The sequence below is a fragment of the Netta rufina genome, assembly GCF_964035555.1.
Source record: "Netta rufina genome assembly, chromosome: 2".
NCBI classification, from domain to species: Eukaryota; Metazoa; Chordata; class Aves; order Anseriformes; family Anatidae; genus Netta; species Netta rufina.
The window spans coordinates 107,935,549-107,958,263 of NC_140124.1; the positions used below are offsets into that span (position 1 = coordinate 107,935,549).

General features: G+C 40.5%; 1 protein-coding gene across 1 annotated transcript in view; it reads left to right on the top strand.

Annotated features, from left to right (window-relative positions):
• DLGAP1 (DLG associated protein 1) overlaps positions 1-22,715 on the top strand; it is a gene marked incomplete at both ends in the record, with an annotated part of 138,600 nt that overhangs the window by 25,786 nt on the left and 90,099 nt on the right. Inside the window, 2 exons of the mRNA XM_084306997.1 lie at positions 19,090-19,267; positions 21,549-21,789. Of these exons, the coding sequence (XP_084163123.1) occupies positions 19,090-19,267; positions 21,549-21,789 (419 nt within the window). The remainder of the gene's footprint in view (positions 1-19,089; positions 19,268-21,548; positions 21,790-22,715) is intronic.

Consider the following 22,715-nt stretch of genomic DNA (forward strand, 5'->3'; position numbering starts at 1 on the left):
GTTTAGCCCTACTTCTGCCCACCTATTTAAAAAGCTGTCCCAGGAAGTAAGTTAATAATGTCCAGTGGGAACAGGAGAAGAAACGCCACTTTAGACTGCAAGGACATGCACAAGCTAGATGTTAGGACAGTTTTCCTAATGGTAATGATAGTTAAGCACTGGAGTGGATTGCCAAGAGAAATCACTTCACTAGACATTTTCAAAAACAGGGTAGAAAATGTCTGTCAGGAATAATTTAGGTATTGCTGATCCTGCTCTAGGGTAATAAGAGGGACCAAATGACCTCATGAAATCCCCTCCAGACTGATCTTTCATGATTCTCTGTTTTTCTTAGGTTATTCAATATACACAGTATCACTGTTCTTACTTCCTTTCTTTAACTTATTTTTTAAATATAAAAATAAAACCCTCATCATGACCAAATTATTCCTGCAGGCCTGCTGTTGAATAGTAAATATAGATATCCCACCCACAGCAGTGCCTCACAATGCTTTAATGTATTTTAAATGTTATTTCATTGCTAGCATTTTGAAATTATGTTCTAAATGCTGCCAGCAATACCATGCTTGAATCTTGATATGTGATCTTGTACTATCTGGTTTAGTTTGCTAAGGGGAGCTCAGATGATGTATTAAACCTGCCATGCAGAAAATTCTCAGGCATAAAAAGAGATGTGCACTTGCACAAAATTCAGCATGGAATCCTTAATGTCCAACATAACAAGACAAGCAAGCAAACAACAATAATAAAGTCAATTATTCATGATAATTTTCTGTTCTGATCAGCTAGAAATGTGCTGTTCTTCCACTGTGAAATGCTGTAGCCCTTTTAGATTAAAAATAGAACAAGTTAAAATAGTGTATTTTGCTTTAGTTTTAATGTGCAATTACAAGACAAACAGTAGTGTATTTCTTCTCCAGACATGCTTTGGTATCTTCTGCCAACTTGCATCATGTTAGGGTGAGAAAGAGGGACATGGAAGTGAGTAATTGTTCTGCCCTTACAGATAGAAGAAACTATTAGTATCTAAGTCATGCTGATGCCCAGTCATTTGTTCCTTGCATTTTCTTGTGTTTTACTTGTTATACTGATAAGATGGAGCAACTTTTTTTTGTTGAAAGCACCTCTGCAGCAGCTTCCAAGTTCCTATAAGAGATTTCTGTGTTTGCATCTGTATCTGACTTCTGTGTGGCAATTTCCAGTTCTCCTCTGCTACCTGATCAGCCCGCACCATAGCTGCCCAGCAGCTTGGCCTGCAGCAATGCCAGGTCCTGCAGACAGCATTAACTTGTTCTGTCACCCACGAATGCCAGCAGCAACGTTCAGAGCACCCACATCTTTCCCTTTATTTCAGTGGCAGCCAAGCTTGGGTTGTGTCTGCATAGCTCTGCACTGTGACAGTGATGTATCATGCTGAAGGCAAGCTCAGGAGCTTTCAGGGCTAGTACATAAATCTCTCCTGTTTTAAATCTGACAATTGCGATTGCAAATCTGTGCTAAGCCTTTAGTACTTTTACACTTGAAAGGAAACCTTGAAAACCTTCAGAAGGCATTACTCATTGGGCCAGTCCCAAAAATATTTTGTTATTACTTATGACTTTATCACACTAAAAAAAGAAAATAGTAGAGTAAATAAAGAGAGGTTTATTAAAACTCTCTTGTAATAGTAAATATTTATTAATGTCCACATAACAAAATTTGAAAAATGTAAAATATAATGCAAAATTGTACAAGGTTCTCACTTCATTACTTACACTCTTTGCCTTTCAAAACTGAAAAATGCTACTTTATCTTAACCCCATTTAGAGAAATAATATGCTTCTAAACTTGGTGTAAATCTCAAAATCACAGATACATAATGAAGAAAGTTTAAAACCACTGTGGATAAAATGGTGTCAAACTGGGCCAAAACTTTATCTTATAGTAATTATTTTTGTAATGGTCATAGAAATTATATTTATAAAAGCTGGAATTTCATGGGGGAAGCTTTCAGTTTGGGGTTTTGAAAATGTCTTTTTTCTTTATTCGAGCGGAATGTAGCCAACATGTCATTCCACCATTCTCATGAAGTTGCAGACAAAGATGTTAGATATTTCAGAACTGTTGGCACTGTCTAGTCAGAAGGGCCCAATCTAAATGTTTAGCCATGGATTTGACTGATGCAGAATCCATTGGACTCATCTCAGTTGTGTGGCTGTAAGAGCTGTGAGACAACAGTGCTTTGGCAAAGATTTGTTGTTCAGACTTGTTTGAAATTCTGGTGAGTCAGGCTGTGCCACTGCAGTTTGTTCAGTCATCTACTGTTGGGTAGAATGTAATCTCTGGCATAGCACTAACTCTCTGCCTATTACTTTGCCCCCTCTAAGAGATTATTTGATTTAAGGCACAAATTGATTGCTGTTTACCTGTGATTAACAAAGAAATTTGAATTGAGAAGGAGTGGATGATGCCATATTCAAACAAGATGATAGACTGATAGGGGTTAGACATTTTTTTTTTAACTTTAATTTTAATTAATTTTAGTACTACGTCACTGTTTCTGTTGCCCCTTTCCTTTCTCTGTTCACTTCTCCCACTTTTTTCCCTTTTGAATAATTCCTTCATATTCTTAAATCATAATCCTAAGTACAGAGCTAAGCATCCTTCCTTATAAGCCAAGACGTTCATGAAGAATACCACATCTAGACTCCCTGTCCCTTCAACTATCAACTATTTCTATATCCCTCCCCACCATCACCACCACCTATTTCAAGCTTTAATGAATTTCAAACCTTTGCAAATAATGAGAGTGTAACATTCTCTTCTGCTTTCATTTATTACAGCCCTGGTCCTAACACACCCTCCTGCTATAACTTTCAACCCTGGCAACTTGATTATTAAACTTTTTCAATTGTCCTCTTAATAATACCATCACTGTGAGTTTTGCACAGGCCTTTTATCCCCATGTTCCCAGCCCTGGCTAGAGCTGCTCTTTTGCTAACACTCCTGCATCCTTCACTCTGCAAACTTTTGTCACCCAAAGGCATGAATTTGCACTGAAAAATGGTTCTGCCTGCTTTCATTTCGGGGCTCCACGGCCACCAACTGTACAGGCAGCGGTTAGTTGCACTCTATCAGCCATGCTTTGAGCTATCCTGGGAGTGATTTCTTGGGCAGCTGGGTTTGCTGCCCTTGCTACTGACCAACAGGCAGCCCTTGTACATGGACCCTGGTGCAAACATACATGAACTCCAGGCAGATTCTTTCCCATTATCTCTAATTGTCCTATCTCCAGAGAAGTTAATCAGATTCATTAGACCTCCATGAGGACTGTGGTATCTGCCTGTGTGCTTTGCCTCCAGCAGAGGATTGGCAAGCCCTCATTTTCTATTGAAATTTCATGTTACGACTATTTCTTGTCCCAGTTCTCACAATCAATATGTCCACATAATAATAGTTATTTAAAGCAACTAGTTCCCTTAAGGGCAACAGCCCAAAGAATGGCAAAATAATCAATTTCAAATTCATACAAACCGTGAATCACTTGAAAAGCTGTCTCTTTAAAAACAGGGCCGTAGTCTGATATTGATGTAGATTGTTCATCTCTTGCATTTGTTCTCAGATTATCTGTTTTACTCTATGTACCACCTTAGATGATGTAAGTAACAGAAAATAATGATAAATAATATATGAAGGTAGAATCTTTATTTTTAAGGAATATCTTGAAATAATAGGTGAAATAAAAATGATACTTAAGTGATATGCAAACTGCTGGTTTAGAACTTGATGCCTATTTACAGGTCTGTTTTAAAATATTTTTGATTATCAATATAAGAAACATAACTTTATCCCTTCCTATAAATAGCATGTTTATATTTCTGGAGAGGAAAAGTAAAATTAGTCTTTTTTTTTTTGTAGCCATGAACAGATAGCAGTTTGTTTCTGATCGGAGTATTACAATTTCTATTGTAGCACCTTAAATTTCACCATTACTCCCTCAGTATTTCTACCATGGGCAGTACTGAGGCCAGAATGGGAAGGTTAAATCTGATCCAGGGTAGACCAGAGATGAATTCCAGTCCTTTGCCTGGCTCCCTGGGCTGCCCACTGCCCCAACACAGGTGGAAGGCAAGGCTTGGGAGAACATCCCACGCTATGGCAGGGTGTGCACTGCACTCCAAATCTACACTGAGCTGATATTTATTTCTTTGTTTTAATTCTAAGTCATGGGACTTATTAGGGACAGAGCACAGAAAAATGATGGTGGGGCTATTTCTCTTGGGAATGCTAGGCAACTGGGATCTGGGTCCTCAGTACTGTATTCTGCAGTGTGCTGTTTATAAGTCTCAAGTGTGGCGTGTTTAAAAGCTGAGCTGTGGAGGGTGTGTTGGTTGGTTTTTGTGTGTGTGTGTGTTTGTTTTTTTCCTGACAAAGTACATGTGAAGTTTTAAATGTCATCCTCCTACCCAACACAATTGGATGATAACCTCTGCCATGAATTAATCAAGCTGCTTGTTAAAAACATTATCTTGCCAGTGTTCCTCCAAGTTCTTTTCAATTCAGGCAAATTTAACAGCTTTCTCTGCCATGAAATGATACACTAAGGTTAATTATAGCTCAGGAGCACTCTAAGGTATGATTTGGCTGCTCAGGTCCAAGAAGAGCGCAAGGGGTGCACCTGGAACAAGCATTTGGCTTGCTTTGTTCATGCAGGGGTGGGCAAGAACAACCGAGCAATTAAAACGAAGGACAAGATGCAGAACTCTTGGGTCTGATGCCCTTCTTTCAGCCAGAGGAGGGCAGGGGGGTGGCAGTGTCCAGCCCCTGCTCCTCCATGCCGTGCCACAGCAGCAGAGGAAGCAGTGCTGGGTGCCCAGCTGCTCCCTGCACATCCTCTTCCAGCTCCACGTGGGCAGGAATAAAAACATTCACCTCCTTCACATCAGGATGCCACTAGAAATGCGTTATTAGTCAGCACAGCAATTACAGAGCCTTCCAAAGAGGCTGCAGAAGCGCTCATGAAGTCACCATCAGTCATTACCCCATCGCCCTCAGCTCCAGATCACAGCAGCATCTCACTGCACTCATTGAGGTGCATGGGGAGAGCCTGTATGGTACGAGCAGGGAGGCAAGGCGTGGGGAAGAAGTTGTATCTTCCATGAATTTCCCCACTGGTGCTGCTAAGATGAGAGCTGAGTGAGCAAGCTCTTCTGCCAGCAGAGCTATGGGATGAAAGAGTCAGTTCTTGTCGATCCTTCTGAACTGTGCTCCTCACAACACGTCCTGCTGCCAGGCTGCTGTCTTCTGTCTTTCCACCTGCTGTATGTGTTTTTACTCTCCCCATGATGTGTGAAAGCCCAAAGGGGAGCATTTGTTGCTCCTAGGAGTAGCAGTACCTCATGTTGCATTTTGCTGCGTCTGTTGAAATCCACAGCTACAACCTTCCCGTTACTTGATGCATCTCCCCCTCTCTTCCCGCTGTGCAGCCCACACCCATCACTAACATACATCCCAGAGGTGGTTCAGATGCCTTCACAGGGGGTAAATGATAGATAGACGTGCTTCCCTCCAGCTAATCCTGCCTCTCCTCGACACTCTATGCCCTGCCCATGCACACTGACATACTGCTTCCTACTCACATCTCTATAAATTTTCTTTGTATTCGTTACCCTTCACACCATAGCAGAAGGAAATCTTAAAATGCTTTTATTTTTTTTTTCCCATAGGGAAGGCCGTCAGAGCTAGGAAAAGATGTTTTAATATATCCCAGAGACTAAGCTGACATGGAATAGGCTGTGCAGAGAAGCAAGCACACCACACAGGCTGACAATCGCAGTCTGGCTGTGTGGAGGGGGTTCCCACTGTATGTTTTGTGCAAACCTATTCCTGGAAAATCTGTGAATTTGCTGATGAAAAGCCGTTTGGAAGGCTGCAAAGAACACTCGTCTCTGTTATGGTCTCTTTATTTCTCCTCTTTGGAGAGGAGAGACAGCAGCACTGACAGCCCTGTACTGATAGCAACCCAACCCACCAAGAACACGGTGCTGTCAGGCCAAGAAAAACCTGCCAGAGCCTGCAGAGGAGCAGGTTCCTTCTTGGCACAAGACCTCGGTGAGAGACCTTAGTCAGACCTTAGAACTCACAAAAGAGAAGATTACCCCTGAGCTTGCCACAATCTTTTCATGAGGAGTATCCATTTTCTCCTGATGAGTAGTTGATCCATTTCCTCCTACTACTTTCTTTGCTATTTAGGCAGGTAGGACTGGGCTCGTTAATGTAGGCAGAATTTGTCTAAGTTGAGAAATAAATGCAACTCAGACTTTCCCCTTAATAGACCTTCAGGAAAACTTAAGATTTGATCCACCTAATCTGTAACAATTGCCTATCTAATTAATTCTTTGCCTCTCTCCAGACTATTCATTTTATTTAGCATCTTCCTGTTACTGAATAGCTCTCATCAGTGAATAGTGAATAGCTGTACATGCAAAAACCTGCCTTCACACATCTAAATTGCTTCCTTGCTGCTATAAACAAGTATTTATCATAGTTATCTGTAGTGAAACAAACAAAATTGGTATAATACAGCTATTGCAAGTGTATTACTGAGTTGGGCTTTTCTTTGTTTTCTTCTTTCAAAGAGCTTCACTCTTAAAGAATGTGGAAGTAATTTTTTAGCAGGTTGCCAGTTGTTCTAGAGAAGGACAATTCCTTTTTCAACTGCAGTGCTGACCTGTCCTTTCCAGCCACTAAGGAAAAGTACTTTCCTTCATGTAAAGCACATTAAAAAGTTTTAAATCCGACAGCTTTTGTAATGGTATAATGAATGCTGTGAAAGCAAATTGCTCTTTGAATCCTAATTAACTGAAAATCAGGTCCAAAATTCATCTGGGCTATAAAATAAGAATATATTCCAAGATGCATAATAGATGCATAGCATTTTATATATCCTTTCTGTTTCTTGAGCCCTTGAACTTTGTATACTTTCTTCACAAACTGTGAAAAATAGAGGGGTTTTTCCTTTCACTGAAGAGATTTTTCAAACCTCATGAGACAAGCTTTAAGGAAAAAAAACATTATACATTGCAAGAGCGTAATAAATTGCAATCATTGGCACTAGATTATTCCTCCCTCTAGTGGCTGGCTGGCTCCAGTGAGAATAACTGGAGCTCTTTATTAACATCTCATTGAATGATTCCATTAGTTTAACTACTGGGAACTTACGGTTTTCAGGCTCACATCCTCCAGCTCACTGCCTGCTTGGTAATCCTTCATTCCCTTGTGTATGCAGCCATGACCATGTGATGTGACCAGCCTTTCAAGGCCACCTCAAGCTTTGCCAGTCCCTTCTGTTAATCATATTACATGATTTCCATTAGCAGTCATGTAAAGAAGGTGACCCCACTTCTGATGCGTTTCTGTAGTTCCACACAGTACATTGCACCAAATCCAAGCAATTTAATGCGGCAGATCTCTGACATGTTAAACTGAAAAACTGATGTATTTGAAGCAGCTTAATTTGTCCAGTCATGGTTCAATACTGGGGACAGTTTGGGTATGAGTCTTTTGTCCATCTACCAGGATGCGTCCATGTATGTCTGTATACCAGTTATACCAGTGGACAGCTTGGACATATACACATCATTAAGATCAAACACATCCCCTCATGAATTGTTCAGGAAAACTGGAAGGTGTGGCAAGGCTGGAGAGCCCTACCTACTTAGTCAGAGGGACAAAATTTGGCAGGTTGACAAATTGGCCCTTACCTGGCACATCACAGGTGAAGCCAAAGTCTTGGAACACTGAGCAGACCCTCAAAGGTGGCCTTGTGAGTGCCACCTGCACACAAAAACATGCTGGTGCTCAAACACACAGACACATCTCTGCCCTGTCTTTTCTGACAACAAGAAATGGTTTAATACATGTATATTAACAAAAAGCTGTTGTTTTCCTAATCCAGGTGACAAAAATCTGAGCTGTAAAAATAGTTTTGCTGCGTATAAAACAAACATTTAAGGAAGAGGTCATCTGAGAAAGACAGCACTTATTCATCTGGTTCAATTAAGTTAAGTAACTTCAGGGCAAAATTGCAGCCCCCCTCATAAGAGCTGTGAGGCTCAAGAAAGTAATGTAGGTTCCATCATGCTTTGCTTAAAATGGGCATTTTAAACATTAAACCTTTCTGTAGCTTGCTGCAGTTTTTAGTAGGCTGGAGATATTTTCAGAGTGCTATGTTCCCTCAGCAAAAGCATTGACTTCAGATGAGAGTGTAAATCACCATACATAGTCAATAATGGTTTTAATCTAAAAATGCATTTCTTCTAAAGCACCTTTTGACCATCACACCAAACATTCTTTCCTCTTTATTGACCAGCTTCTTTGCTTTGCACAGAATATGTGTTTCTGGAGCTGAACTTTATTATTTCTTTCATTCTCTCACTTTTGCCTCCAGTAAAAATATGATGCTGCTATTCTTTTCCAACCAGGAACCTCAGTCACATTTGCTAACTTTAATTCAGCATCAGAAAATCACGTGAGAGGTGCTGTAGGGAACTATTAACATACCTGTTTGCTGAGCCCAAGAGTTTATACGACTTCTCTTCCAGGTCACAGCAATATTCTGTCAAAAATGAAATCCAAAACCCTGAGTCACAGGCCATTGCCCATGGTTTTAAATGCCAAGTAGAAGTTACTTATCTTGGAAATTTTAGAGTTTAGGATTTTTTGTTTGTTTGTTTTGTTGTTGTTTTCCTGTTACAGTGTTTAAAAAAAAATAGATATCCAGGTATTTTCATCTGAGTAGCAGAGGGCCGTCTTCAGCTTCACCATGTAACCTATCATAGAATCATTATGGTTGGAAGAGACCTTCAAGATCATCTGGTCCAACCATCACCCTACTATCAATGTCACCCACTAAACCAGGTCCCTAAGCGACAGATCCCCCCTTTCCTTGAACACCCCCAGGATAATTATATTATCCAATGAAGATTTTTTTTTCCTACCTCATTCACAAGTGATTGTCTGGCTTCTGATTTATACAGGATTAGCGCACTCTATTAATCAGTCCTCCGTGAAGAACTAGTTTTATTCCTTTCCCTATGCAAACAAAGATGTTTGGGCACTTTTTTTTTTCATTTTCATCTGACTTCAGTGGATTTTATTTAATTTTTCATTGGAAAAGAGCAGTATTCCAATTCAGTAAAGCACACATTTTAATTCTAAGATAATTAAATTCAAATAAGTATTTGGAAGTACTTAAGAACTCCTGCTATTACAGGTCAAGATGCCAGCTGACTTTTTCAGGTTTTAAAGGTTTTCTTCCTTGCTAATGAGGTACACAATCCCTCTGAAGATCCTCAGCCCTGAAAAGGATCCATGTTTCAGAAACTTTTTTTACTTTCTCACTGTCTCCATCTGAATCATTGCCCTTGACGCTAACAGCATGATAAATGGTTCTCCATTCCTTTAGTTCCAGACCCAAATAAATGTTTCAGGGTATTTATTTTTCATGTATTTAAAAGATAACTGTTTTAAATAAATTGCAGAAAAAAAAATCCCTTTCTGTTCCCAGCTGGATTTGTCATTATTATGCAAGCTTCTCAAGATATTTTTTTCCTTTGTTCTCTTGTACTCCAAAATATCATAAATTCTGTTTCATCAGGATGCATTGTGTAAAAGTGTGGCCAAAGGATAACCTATAACACATAAGTCATCTGGTTTTTATTTTTTTTTAATATATTAAAAAAAAAGAAGGAAGGAAGGAAGGAAGGAAGGAAGGAAGGAAGGAAGGAAGGAAGGAAGGAAGGAAGGAAGGAAGGAAGGAAGGAAGGAAGGAAGGAAGGAAGGAAGGAAGGAAAAGAAAATTGAAATGTGTCTTAAACAACATTTTAATTTTTTCGAGCATTCTAGTAATCAGAAAAGTTTTCACAATATAAATCAACTGCAGGCTTCCAGCTGAAGGTATTCAGTTTTTTGATCCTGTCTGTAAAAACACTGACAAACCAAACTGCATAGGCAATGATGCACATACCTGAAATAATGTTTTACCACTTCACGTTGTTTCTCAGTGCAGCAGTATGGTCTGTTTGTAACCTCTACAAAACAAAACAAAACTGTAATGACTTTGGAATGAAAAGAGAGAATTATAAAATATACATGGACAGCTGGATTTTTTTGAACTATCGGAGTTGCTTTCAAGGGATTTCTTTTGAAGTGAAAGCAGCTGAAGGGAAAATGGTAGCAGCTCCTTTTTTTTTTTTTTCTGAGGAATAGCTCTGGTAAAGTTACATGCAAGCAAAGTCTCCCTTCTCCTGCGGTATTGCTTTGGCTGTGCATGATCAGAGTTAAAAGGGAAAATCTCCTAGAGTAGGAAAGACTGCAGCCCAGACAATCAGCAGAGAATTTGTTAGAAACCCTAGTTCACACCATCTTTTTTTAATTTACTTATACTCTAGACATTAATTTACATAAAAGTATAGAATAAAAGTTATTATTTCCAGCTTCTCTGGTATGACAGGAGAGGTGGCAGTGTTTTTTTGTTATTCAGTGATAACTCCCATTTGAACAGTTTGCCCTGAAATACTATTTTAATAGCAAAAGACAGCTGCAGGTCACACCTGAGCTCTGAGCTGTGTTCATCCAGACACAGCTTGAGAAACTGTTGGTAAAGTTATCCAGGAGGTCACTGCTTTGTCTTCTCATCCCCCTCTCAAACCCTCCTGTCAGGAGCGGCTGGCATTCAAGCCAAATGTCAAGTTGACTTGACATTTCAAGTCAACACCTCCCAGGTGTCTGCACAGAAACAAAACATAGTAAGTCAAAAGTACATGCTTAGGAAATAATAAAAAGCAGTCTTCTTTTTAGACACTCTAAAATGCTTAGTGTTCTTCAAATAAAAAACAGCTAAAGTAGAGGATACTGAAATAACCACTTAGTGAGAGTGCACATATGATCTTCCAAAATAGCACCATCAAGGGAAAGGAGGCGACAAAATCCTCCACCAGCACATATTACAGTCCAATTTAGTAGTTTGCAAGTGTCATCAAGAAATAACTTGTAGCCACAGCAGGAGAGCATGTAGCACGCTTTTCCCTGTATTGCATCTTGCTTTCTCAAGCATCCTTTTGGAGGTAGTACCCCTTAGCTTAGTTAGATTTGGTATTTTTCTCTTTTCATTAGAGAGTTATTTGCCTACCCTCCTCATAGCTTTGAGATTGCTTTTCTGAGTTTTTCCAATAGTTCTGGTTTGTGTTGCACATCTGTATGGCTGGTGTTGAACCTGCTTTATTTTATTTATTTTTTTTTTTGGTAGATGTCTGAAACTTTTAAAATGGCAGAAGACTGAATAGAAATTGAGAAAAGCTGTCTATGTAAAATGCACTTCTGGAAAAACACAGGTGGCTGCTTATTCATATACAGGTTTTGGAGTAATGGTGTTGACTTGCAAAACTAAGAAGTGTTCCTGATCTCACTGGGAGATGTTTGTACAGATCTAGCCCAGATGTTTGGAAATCTCTTTCTGAGCTCGGTGCCTGTCAGATGCATGGTAGGGCCTGCAGGCTCAGGGCCATGCAGCATGTAGGTGACCATCACTTGGTTTCAGATTCACATGGAGCTGAGGACACTGGAGACTGAAAATGTTTGTGCAGCCTGTCAAGAAAAATTGCTCTGAAGTAAACACTACATTGACACTTATCAGTGAATACCATTTTAGTATTTACCTGGAAAACATAATTTGTAGGTAAATACTGACCGATACCACAGCTTGGTGTAGTACAGCAGAATGCTCAGTTACGGGAAGACTGCCCAGAAGATGCTTTTGAGCTGAGCATGCATGCGATCCTCCCACTCCTGGGAGCAAGCTGGTGCTTCTGCATAAACCGTGGTGATAAGCAGAGAGGGCTGGTTACACAGCTAGCTCAACAGAAGCCCGGGTGACATTCCTGAAAAGCAACAGCTCTCCTATTGTGGTTTGGCAGAGAGCTATAATTCTTGGGGTTTCCCACCAGCAGAATTAATCAAACTTTTAATGTATGCACAGGGGTGACCTGAAAATTTAATTTGGCAGGTAAGGTCTGGGCTTTTGGAGACAGTGATTTTTCTAGAATAGCACAACGGTTGAAACAGGCAATATCCTGGTCACAGACACCCTGAGGTTAAACAAACAAACAAACAAACAAAAAACAAAACAAAACAAAACAAACAAACAAAAAAAAACACCCTGGCTGTCAGTATTCCAACTAGGAGCAACCTAAACCAAACTAAGATACTCATTTTTTTCTCCTTGCCATGAATGCATCTGGAAGTGCAGATCTACAGGTGTGACAAAGGATGTTTTGAGTACGTTACCGAACACCTGAGAGGGGGAGAGAAATGACAGTGTCATTTGAGTCACTTGTGATAATAGCAGCAATTAGAAATGTAGTGGTGAAGTGGTTCGTGTCCGATGCCTAAGCTGTGCCTGAGCAGGCCTCGAGGCACCACCTTCCCTACTTCTTGTAGGGCTTGCTGCAGGCGTTTGGCTAGCAGAGCAAAGCTCTTGACTTACTGAAATGAGTTTCATCTGAGCAGACTGCGGATAACTTTTGAGTTTCCCCAGAGGGAAGCGGTGACACAAGTTACCAACAGCATGAAGTTATATGGGGTCACATGGGTGAGCTGAGAGGAGATAACAGAGAGCTTGCTGCAGGAGGGAGGGTTTGACATTTCTGTTAGCAAATTGAGAGAGAAGAGTTCATTAAATCAGTGCTGGAGATGTTTAATAGAGAGAGAGGCTGGGTTAATGCAGGGGATTTGGAAGAGTGGGCCCTGGTGCAGATGAAGGATCCCTCAGGAGCCCGCAGCAAACAAGACAGCTGCTGAGAGCAGCAAAGGATCTGTCTTCACCGTAGCAGGGGCCAAAGAGGTCCAGGCAGGGCTAATTACTCAGACCCTCATGCTCTTAGCCCAATATCTAATACATGCCAAGAGCTTTTCCGGCTTAGATAAACACATCTCTGCTGCTGAGTAGCGCTTGTTCCTGGGATTATGCCTGCCAGCCCAAAGGATGCTCACACTGAAAGAGGGAAGAGCCTTGTGTCATATTTGGTGAAGGTTCAGAGATCTTTTCCTCAGTCAAGGATCTCCAAAACCTGCTTGTATGTATACTTAGATTGATAATGGGGGATGATTAGATTGGTAACAGGGGATAATAAGGCCTGCAGCTTTCCTCTGAGAGGAAAGCTACTCTTCTCAAGGTAAGCACCCTCAAAAATGTTTTATCTTACCAGAGTAGGTATGACAAGAGAGGGTGGATTTCTTTTCCAGTGTATATAAAAATTGTGTGCCGTTATACAGTAACAGCTTACCCTAGCGTTACTGGGTTGAGCTGGTTCACCTGGGATGAGCAGTTTCTATGCTTCAGCATCTCTTTTCACTCTCCAGGGTGGAAGAGAAGAGCGCTCACAACTGTTCCCCCCACACACACCCCCACATGGGAATCAGCACCAGCATGTAAACCAGATTTCTGATTAAAGAGAATTGTATAATGTCTGCCTGCATCATCTTCCATCTGCTCTTGCCAACTCAATTGCATATGGCACGATGTGTCACTTCCGTGCTATGCTCTATTCTTTATGCGCTCTGTCTAGAAAGCATGGAGATGATTCAGCACGTCAGTGACAGGTGAAAGGATCCTTCAGTTCACCTAGGAGGATCTTTGAGATGAAGGGGGAGCCTTGCTTTAATGTGTGTGCTAATTTTTACGCAGTAGTCAGCTCTGTTTGATAACATTTTAGTAGTTAAAAAGGAGTAAATGTGGTCATGCAATATCAACTACCTCACCTTCAAAAAAAAAAGGAAAAAATCCCAACCCTGAGCTTCAGTGTCCTTTGACAGGTCCTTTTTCCCTCTCATAAAATCACAAATAACTGTTTTCATGTCTGAAAGCTGACAGTAGACCAACATGGGGAGTTTTAAAGGGGACTGTGCTTTTTTGAAGCAGTTGCTGGGGAAAAAAAAAAAAAAATGTCCATCCAGTTCCTGCTGGCCTCAGTGAAACAAACAGGAGCTCTCTGGCAGGATACCATGTGCTTACTCAAAAAGCTGCAACAGCTGGAGAAAGACACATTAGAGAGCTGCATGACACTAACCTGTGTAGACTTCTGGATCAATTGTTTTTTTAAGTACCTCTTCAGCCCTACCAGCGTCTGTAAAATCAAGCAGAGAAAAATACACAGCACCACAGTTTCTGCCTCTTCTCACCCTGTGCCACAGCAGGTGAGAGATTATTAATGCAGGCATGGTTTTGTGGTATGTGCTGGTTGGTCCATACAGCGAGGATGGTTTGAATTCTGATTAATGACATCTCTTATAATGCCAGTTTTGTGCTGATAACATTGAATTGCTCTTCAGCAGACGAGCTTTTCTGATTGTCTCCAAGTTTTAGATTTTTCTTTCTCATACTTGGCTCTGTAGTAACACACCAAGGACTTAAGGAGAGAGTTATTTATTTGTTTAGCTTCAAGGTAGGAAATTCCCATGAGGAGGTTCACTTGATTCTAAACAAAAGCAGAACTGGAGATCTTCAAAACCTGGAAAAATCCCTGGTGAGGGGAGAAATGCTCAAAACTGTTATGTACAGCCCTTATCTTTGTCAGTAGCATGACAGCTTTGTGTTCACCACACTGAAAAAGCAGCAGAACATAGGTGCCAACATGATCAAATTACCCCAGGCTGGTGACCCATGTCATGGCTAGAATCAGACAGATGCACTTGAATGACTTTGTTCTGTACATGATCTTCCCTGATGTCCTTCAGTGTTTACTCAATGTCAGACTGCAGTTATTCTTCCTTCCAGCAAAACCAAAATGCAAATAAAATTAAGCACAGAGATATATGTTGAATATACACATTAGCCAAGTGTATATGATGGAGCATTCAGCCTGTGGTAAACGAGCCCCTGGGAGCTAAGATGTCCATTACAGGATAGAAAAATGAGAGCAAGGATATTTAGCAATAGTGGTGGGTTGCAGGATTAGGGTTTTTTTCTTGTTGTTGGGTTTGGTTTGTTTCTGGGGACTTCTTATTTGTTCAAAACCTGTTTTTAGCATGCTCCTTTGCTGACTTCCAGAGGTATTCAGGACATGTCTCTGGACTTTCCCTTTATTCTGCTTTGTCATTTTGTGTTGGCATAGCACAGTATCCAACTGGCACAACCCTGTGCTTTGTGCTGTGAATCCAAATGCTAAACTTGCGGAAGACAACCCAGTCTTAGGAATATTTTTCATTACAACACTTCTTTCTGTTGTGTCTGGCCTAAGCAAGGGGGTAAGCAGCCATTGTTGGTCTAGTCTCTCCCTTTATTTCATTTAGACACAAAATGTAGTAAATGAAAGTGTTTTTCATAAAAAGCACATATATGCCAGCATGCATTGTGCTTTCCTAAATGAAAAGGAAATATTTAAAACTAAGCTTGTCTCTTCTTGTGAACAGGTACATCCTTCTTGTCTTCCTTTTCTTTGACATTTCAAAGCTATTTTGAAGGCAAAGAAACTCTTACAGAAATACATTCAAAGCTATTTCATTTTTAACGTTCTAACACTATATTTTATACCCTTTAATATGTGTGTGAATGAACTAAATTATGGACAGAATATGTAAGTCAGAAATGACAAAGCAGTATGTAAAGAGAATTCATGGCATTCCTTCCACCTTCATTCATCCTGGTGATCATCTGAGTTGGGCACCAGGCTAGGACTTGTTTCCTGCCTCTGTCCAACACCTCCCTTTACAAACCAGAACAAATCAGTTAGCTCTAGCACCTCCTCTCCTTACCTGTGTTGACCAGTTCCTCACTCTACAAATGGTCAGTTAAATACAATAGGGACCAAAACTTGTCTCCATCTGAATTAAAACTGTGTAAATACAAACACATCTGTAACAGTAGGTTGAAAGTACTTCTCAACATGGATGTCTTAGGGGTGATTACACGTGTGCCTTTTAAGCCTTTCATTTCTATTTTTGAATGAAAATGAAAGACTCAGCCTCAGTATATCTGACACGTATGCAAAGGCAGCTTAAAATTTTCCTTTGCACACCTACTTGATCCTCTGTTTTAGATGCTTCATTTAAACTTATTTTCTGCTTAAAAGAGCACCTTCCCTCTTGTAAGAACCCCTCACAGGCTTTCAATAGGGTTTTGCCCTCACAGGTGGGGTACCTCAAGCTTTCTTGAATACCATGTCAGTCAGAGACACTTGCCTTCCTTTACCCAGGGAAGCCCTTATTTCTCCACCAGGACCCTGAAAACTTCATTTTTCCACTCACCTCAACATGACTTCTGGTCAGCCCCCTCAGGCCCCACAGCTGTGTGTAAGACCCTGGGAAAGGGCTTGGGCTCTGAGTTCAGGACTGCCCTTGAGCACTTGTCCCATGTCACACAGGCAAGCAATGCAGCACAGAAATGATGTGGCACACTTGAGGAGCTCGTTGAAGATGTTTAATAATTCACATCCTCCTTCTTCCAATTAATACATCCAATGCAGTGAATAGAACTAATTGACCGTTTTATATTGGCACTAAGAGCTGTCCAAAGTCTTAGTCCCTTGTCTATTGTACTAAATTGTGGAAATTACAATGGCACAGACAAAAGTTTGGGTAATACACATGCAACATGACACAGAGTTGAACTCTTGAGGAAGAAAAGGTTATTTTCATTTGCTGTTTACAGGTAATAGTAACTTTGAAAAAATAAATTAAACATTCAGAATTTCCCCTGTTGTACATAGCCAGGTTTGTGCTTAACTTTAATAATTTCAAGATTTCCAGTGGCGTTCCAGCTGTTCATTGAAGTGTACTGTAGGAGATAGAGACAATTTATTACACAGCTATAAAGGTAGTAGTAATCATCATAAATGTGAACCTTCAGATGTTTCTTTGTCTGTGCTTTAAATTTTTATTTTTTCCCCATCACTACATCCAGTGAAGCAGTGATTGTAGCAATCAGTACACACAAAGCCACCTCTTCCAACAGCTGCCAATATCCTAGCCTGGTTTAAACAACAGATGGGAGATACGTGCAGGCTAGGATAAGTGGCCACCTGTAAAACATTGTTCTAGATATGTGCCAAACTGGCCAGTCATATATTCAGGAACAAGAGAAGTGAGAGAAAGAAGGCAGCTGTGCTGACCACCCACATCTGAAACAACAGAAAAACATTTACTCTCATGGATGGATGCCTTTGTTTTCTGCAGAGCTGGGAAAGTGTTCTTACACTACGCTAATGCATGCAGAAAATGAATTTCTGTACCTTTTGTGGTTGCCTTCCATGACACTGGGAGCATCTGTACCCTGGCTGCAACAGCAAAATCTTGCTGCCCAGGGTGCCTGCACCTCGACAGAGTGGTTCCAGTCTTTAAAGGGCACCTGCCTCAGCACTTGCAAATTTCTGTCTAGCACTATCTGTGCACTGAATTTTGCAATGTGTTGCAGTCTGTTCTTGCAAGGTCAGCTAATCAGTGAACAGCAACAGCCCCAGGTGACACGTTTGACTAACTGGCAGCTAATCAAGCATATTTGAATTTTGCATGTCACATATTGGCAGCAAACTGTTCAAAACATACTCCTAAAATACATTTTGAATTACTTTAAGAAATGCATTTCAGGCAATGCAGATCAGTTTACAGATCTGCAGGGTGGTGAAGTAGCTTGCATGCATCTGAAAAATTATGTCTGCTGAATTATTCATTCTATTTTTATTTTCTTTTTTCTTTATTTTTTATCAAATAATGGACAGGAATTTTTTAGTGCTAGTTATCAAAATGCTGCAGCTAGCTGTTATTAATGGTCACTTTTTCATTGTCTCTTCCTTTTTATGAGTCATTTGAAACATTAGTAATTACGATGTCTAAAAAGCTTCCTACTTTCAACATGTGAAATGGCTTAAGGAGTCAAAGTATATGAATATGAGTTGCTGTGTGCTGATTTTCACTGCACACCCAGTGAAAATGGCAAGCAAAGGATTTATCATAATCTTGTGACAGGAATACCTAGTAATTAGTAGAAGTTTACATATTTTTATTAGGTACATAATTAGCAGCTAGAGATGTGTATTGCAGAGATGGCCTAGATTTTATTCCTGTATTGTACCATTCAGCAGTAGACCCAATTTCTGAACTACTTAGGTGTACAATTACACAATGGAATTGTCCTCCTAAAATACATTGACAATTACCAGAATTTTGCATGCCACTGGGAAATTGCTCATACTAATTGCTATCATTAGCTAGTTGAATGCAAAATATCTGCAAATGCTTGAGGGATTAGACATGAAATGGATCCTCTTCTTTCAGGTCAACTGGGTATGTATTTCTAAAGGTTCAACGACCAAGATTAAACCTGTAATTAGGTTACAGATTTTTCTTCCATATACAAGCAAATGTCCACGTGAGATTTACATTTCAAAATGGAAGAAGTTGTTAATAATTAATTTGTTGGCTTTGTAATACTTGGAGAATATTGAAGACATTTCAATTAAAATATCAAGGAATCACCCTTTCAGTACATTATCTGACCATTAATCATTTTAAAAGAAGTATCCTGAAAACTAAGTGTCTTGTAAAGAAGTCATGACATGGATCACTTTTTTTGGTGACTCACATCTTTATAGGATGCCTTAGATTATGGAAAACATCTCACAGGTGGAAAATTGTATCTAGATGTTGTTACCCTTGCTGGTTGACTCTAAGCACATACATGTGTGTCAGGAGTACTGTTTGTGCCCATTACTTACAGGGTTTCTTTGTTTCTGACTACCTGTCCATCACCATCTGTCACTGGTATTGGAAAGGTGTGGAATGCTATCGCTTCAGAAACACAGTTGTGTTTTTTACACTTCTGATTTGACATCAAGTCATGTAAAGCTACTTACCCAGCCAACATTTTCTCAACTTGTCAGCACAATAAATGAGCTGACATTATCCTTATTTCATAAATACACAAGGATTGTGTGATGACTGTTTCAAGTCTTGCTGTCCCCATGAAAAACACCTATTATCCCTGCTCCTGGTGAGACCATTTGTGCTTGATGACATATAAATATATATAATTTTTTTTTTTCCCCAAAAATCTTTCAGGATATCCAGTGAACACTCGCCAAAGCTTCAGATCCGGAGCCACAGTTACCTGAGGGCAGTGAGCGAAGTCTCGATCAACAGGAGCTTGGACAGCTTGGACCCCGCGGGGCTGCTGACATCCCCTAAGTTCCGTTCCCGCAATGAGAGCTACATGAGAGCCATGAGCACCATCAGCCAGGTGGGGGCGGGCATGCATGGGCAGCATGGACAGGAAACACCAAGCCATGGAAAAGCTTGATTTCACTTTAAATAAAATCAGGCTGCTGTATGCTACATGCTTTCAAAACATCTTTTAAAAAAAATGTTTTCATACATTGCTGTTTGTGAGTATAATATTTGATAATGCCATAGCCTGCCTTTTACAAAAGGATGAGTGGACAACATGCAGTTTGTTTGAACAAACAGTTTAACCTTTCATTTTTCTTTTCCAAAAGCAGGTGCTCATCAACAGTGTCTTTAAACAGGGCTCTCTTAAGGATCTTGTGTGTAGTGCCTGAAATCAAACTCTTTGAATACCTCCAAAAAATCATTTGCAAGCTGATTGTGCCACTAAGGGAAAATTAAGCCTGCAGTATTTCACAATTTTTTAAGTATTTTATTAGATTAAATCTGTCCTAATGTATACATTTTTAACCCTGATAACCTCTAAACTTTTCACCTGTATAGTGCAAATATCACAGAATATACATAAAGAGCAAAGGTCTGTCCATAATATTAACCTGAAGTTCTGTTGGACTTCTTAGTAGTGCTAGCACTCCACAGGGCAGTGCACCAGTGGGTCATCTGCTAAATCTTTTAGCTTCTTGGTATGATTCTGGCTTGTTTGCGTAAATGGATCATTTAGATAAATCCCTTGTTTAAAAGTACTATGTTACACCAGTCCAGAAGTGTAGCAGACAGGTTTTGTGGTGCTGAATACTGGCCCCTTACCACTAACATGTCAAATCATTGAAATGTCAAAAAACTTGTGACGTTATTGATGCTAAGACTTCAGCTGTAACCATAACAAATACATGGGCCATTTAGAATGAAACTGTAGTTTGAGTTTCTGTGGTATTCTGTGTTTGGACATTGTAGCTTCAGGTTATTCAGCTGTGTGTTTTATAGGTGAGGCACTTCGCATAGGATATGAGCTGATGCTCTCAAAGTAGGATTAGGATATATCTAAGATAAGCAGCACTGAAATTCAAGTCCCAGAGGAAACCATAAGCACTAGGTTAGGTTAGCTTAGTTATTTAGCTTGACGTCTAACACTTAGAGCTGTCTGCCAAAGAGTTAGTATTGCTTGTCAATATAAATAAGAAAATAACAATCTAAAAAAAGTCTTACTTCATAGATGTTTATGCAGGAATATGGCTGTTCTCCACCACTGTAGAATTGTTAATATAATGTACTATCCAGCACTTTTCCATGCTCTTTTAGCAGTTTCCCTATGAAAAAATGTTTTAGAGATTTTCTATTTCCATTTTATGTATGAAAGTCATAATGTTTGCCTTACTAAAATTCATCCTGGAATAGAATATTTAATATTTTTTTGCATCAGCCTAATATAATCTGGTGTCTTCTGGTATCTAATACTTCTCCTGGTATCATGGCTTTTTACATGCGTAGAAAGTAGCAAAACCCTCAAGTGATAGTTTCTGTGTGCATGTTTCCTACAGCGATAATTATGATGCTTTAATACCAAGCTCAGGGCTCGACTCTGAATTTAGAAACATGAACATCCATTCCTTTATAAGCAGAGATAGGTGGTTTCCAGGTTTGCAAGATCTGCAGCAAAGCCACATGCTTTTAAATGTTCCTTAACCTGCGAGAGTGGAAGTCTTTGTCACCACCTAGTGTCTGCTCCACAAAGGGTCTAAGGTTTCCCTTGCACCTTTCAGCTCTCAGCCAGAGGGGTCGTCCAGGAGCTGTAGTTATACAAATATTATCCCCCTGCAGCAAAACTGTTTGCCTTACCAGCCTCCCCCTTTTCAACTCTTTGCTGGCACATCTGCACTTGGGCTTCCCAGCCCCTCAAATTTATCACTGCAGTTGCCTGTGGGTTGCATTGATTGTGTCCCAGGGTTAAGCTGACCTTTATTTTCTTACCGCCAAAGAAAGCATGATTCCAGTTTTTCAGTGTAATTAATGGTCATAATGGCTGGAGCTTCAGCCCCCCAGGGTGAGGTAAACCTCAGTTGCTACTGTGGGGACTCACAGCTTTCCACTGGTCTTGGCTGGAACCAAGAGCCTAAATACCAATCAATTTCTTCCTAAAGACTCTTTTTGTGTATATTTTTTTTCCTTAATAATTATTGCTTTGGAAAATGGGATGTGTTTTGTGCAATTCATCTGTTCTTCATGTGCAAAGCGGCCTTCTAATAGAACTGGCCATAGTGCCCCTGTTGCTTGAGGGTGTTCATGCAGGACGTGGTGGTGCAGGGGGCATGCTGAACCTGCCCGATCTTTGTCCACAGGTGAGCGAGATGGAGGTGAACGGCCAGTTTGAGTCCGTCTGCGAGTCGGTGTTCAGTGAGCTCGAGTCTCAGGCAGTGGAGGCGCTGGATCTGCCAATGCCCGGCTGCTTCCGCATGAGGAGCCACAGCTACGTGAGAGCCATCGAGAAGGGCTGCTCCCAGGACGATGAGTGCATCTCGCTGCGGTCCTCATCTCCCCCGCGTACAACCACTACGGTGAGGACCATCCAGAGCAGTACTGGTGAGTAACAAAATGGACGTCCAGAGGGGTGGCAGAAAGGGAAGGTACCTTTCTGTGTGGCTCCATCAGGTCATCCACGAGATCTCTGCCAGACATAAAGCCCATGAGAGAGTCTGTGTTTCAGCAGGGAGCTGGACAGAATAATCAGCTTAAAACTAGGCACAGACCCAGGCTGATGCAATTCTGTTGCCTCCTGTGTCCAAGCTAATTTATTCTGGGCTAAGAGCTCACAGAAGAGAAGTCCAAGGTCATATCTCCTCCTGCTCTCATCCCTAAAAGAGCAATCGCAATTTAGCAAAGCTGAATGAGAAGGCTCTGTGTTAGCAGCTTTGCTAACTCTTACCAGCAGTGGAGGGTCCCTCTGCCAAGTTTTGCTTTGTGAGGTGATCTTCTTTGTGCTTTCTGAAAGTTGGAAGTTATTGGGTGTGTTGATTAATGGCTCCAGGAGACTGGTACAGCTTTTTTGGCTGTATTTTTGTAATGGGAGTGAAGGAAAGAAGAAAAGGTCTGCAGGTCAAAACATGCGTGTTCACACCCTGTTGTTACTCCTTCTACAATTCAAACTACTCAAGCCTTGCAAGAGGGAGAAGTTTCGGTCTAAATACGAACCTTCTCTCTTCTAGAACCTCTTCTTTTAAGGTTGCTTTTCTTTTGGAAATAACCATGATGAATTCCAGATGCTACTGCCAAAGTTGGTGCTTAGGGGGAAGGAAAAGCAAGTCAAAAACCAAAAGGACAGCAAGAGGCAGGAACCATCATATGCGTGTGTATTTCACAGTGGGAAGATGAGGAAGGGCATTTTTCTCCTGATTTGTCTCCATCCATTCCTCTGTTTTACACAAGCTTCATTTACTATTCATGTACTGTTCATATTCATGACTAATATTTACTATTACAAGTATTTCACTGTGCCTAATACCTCTTTT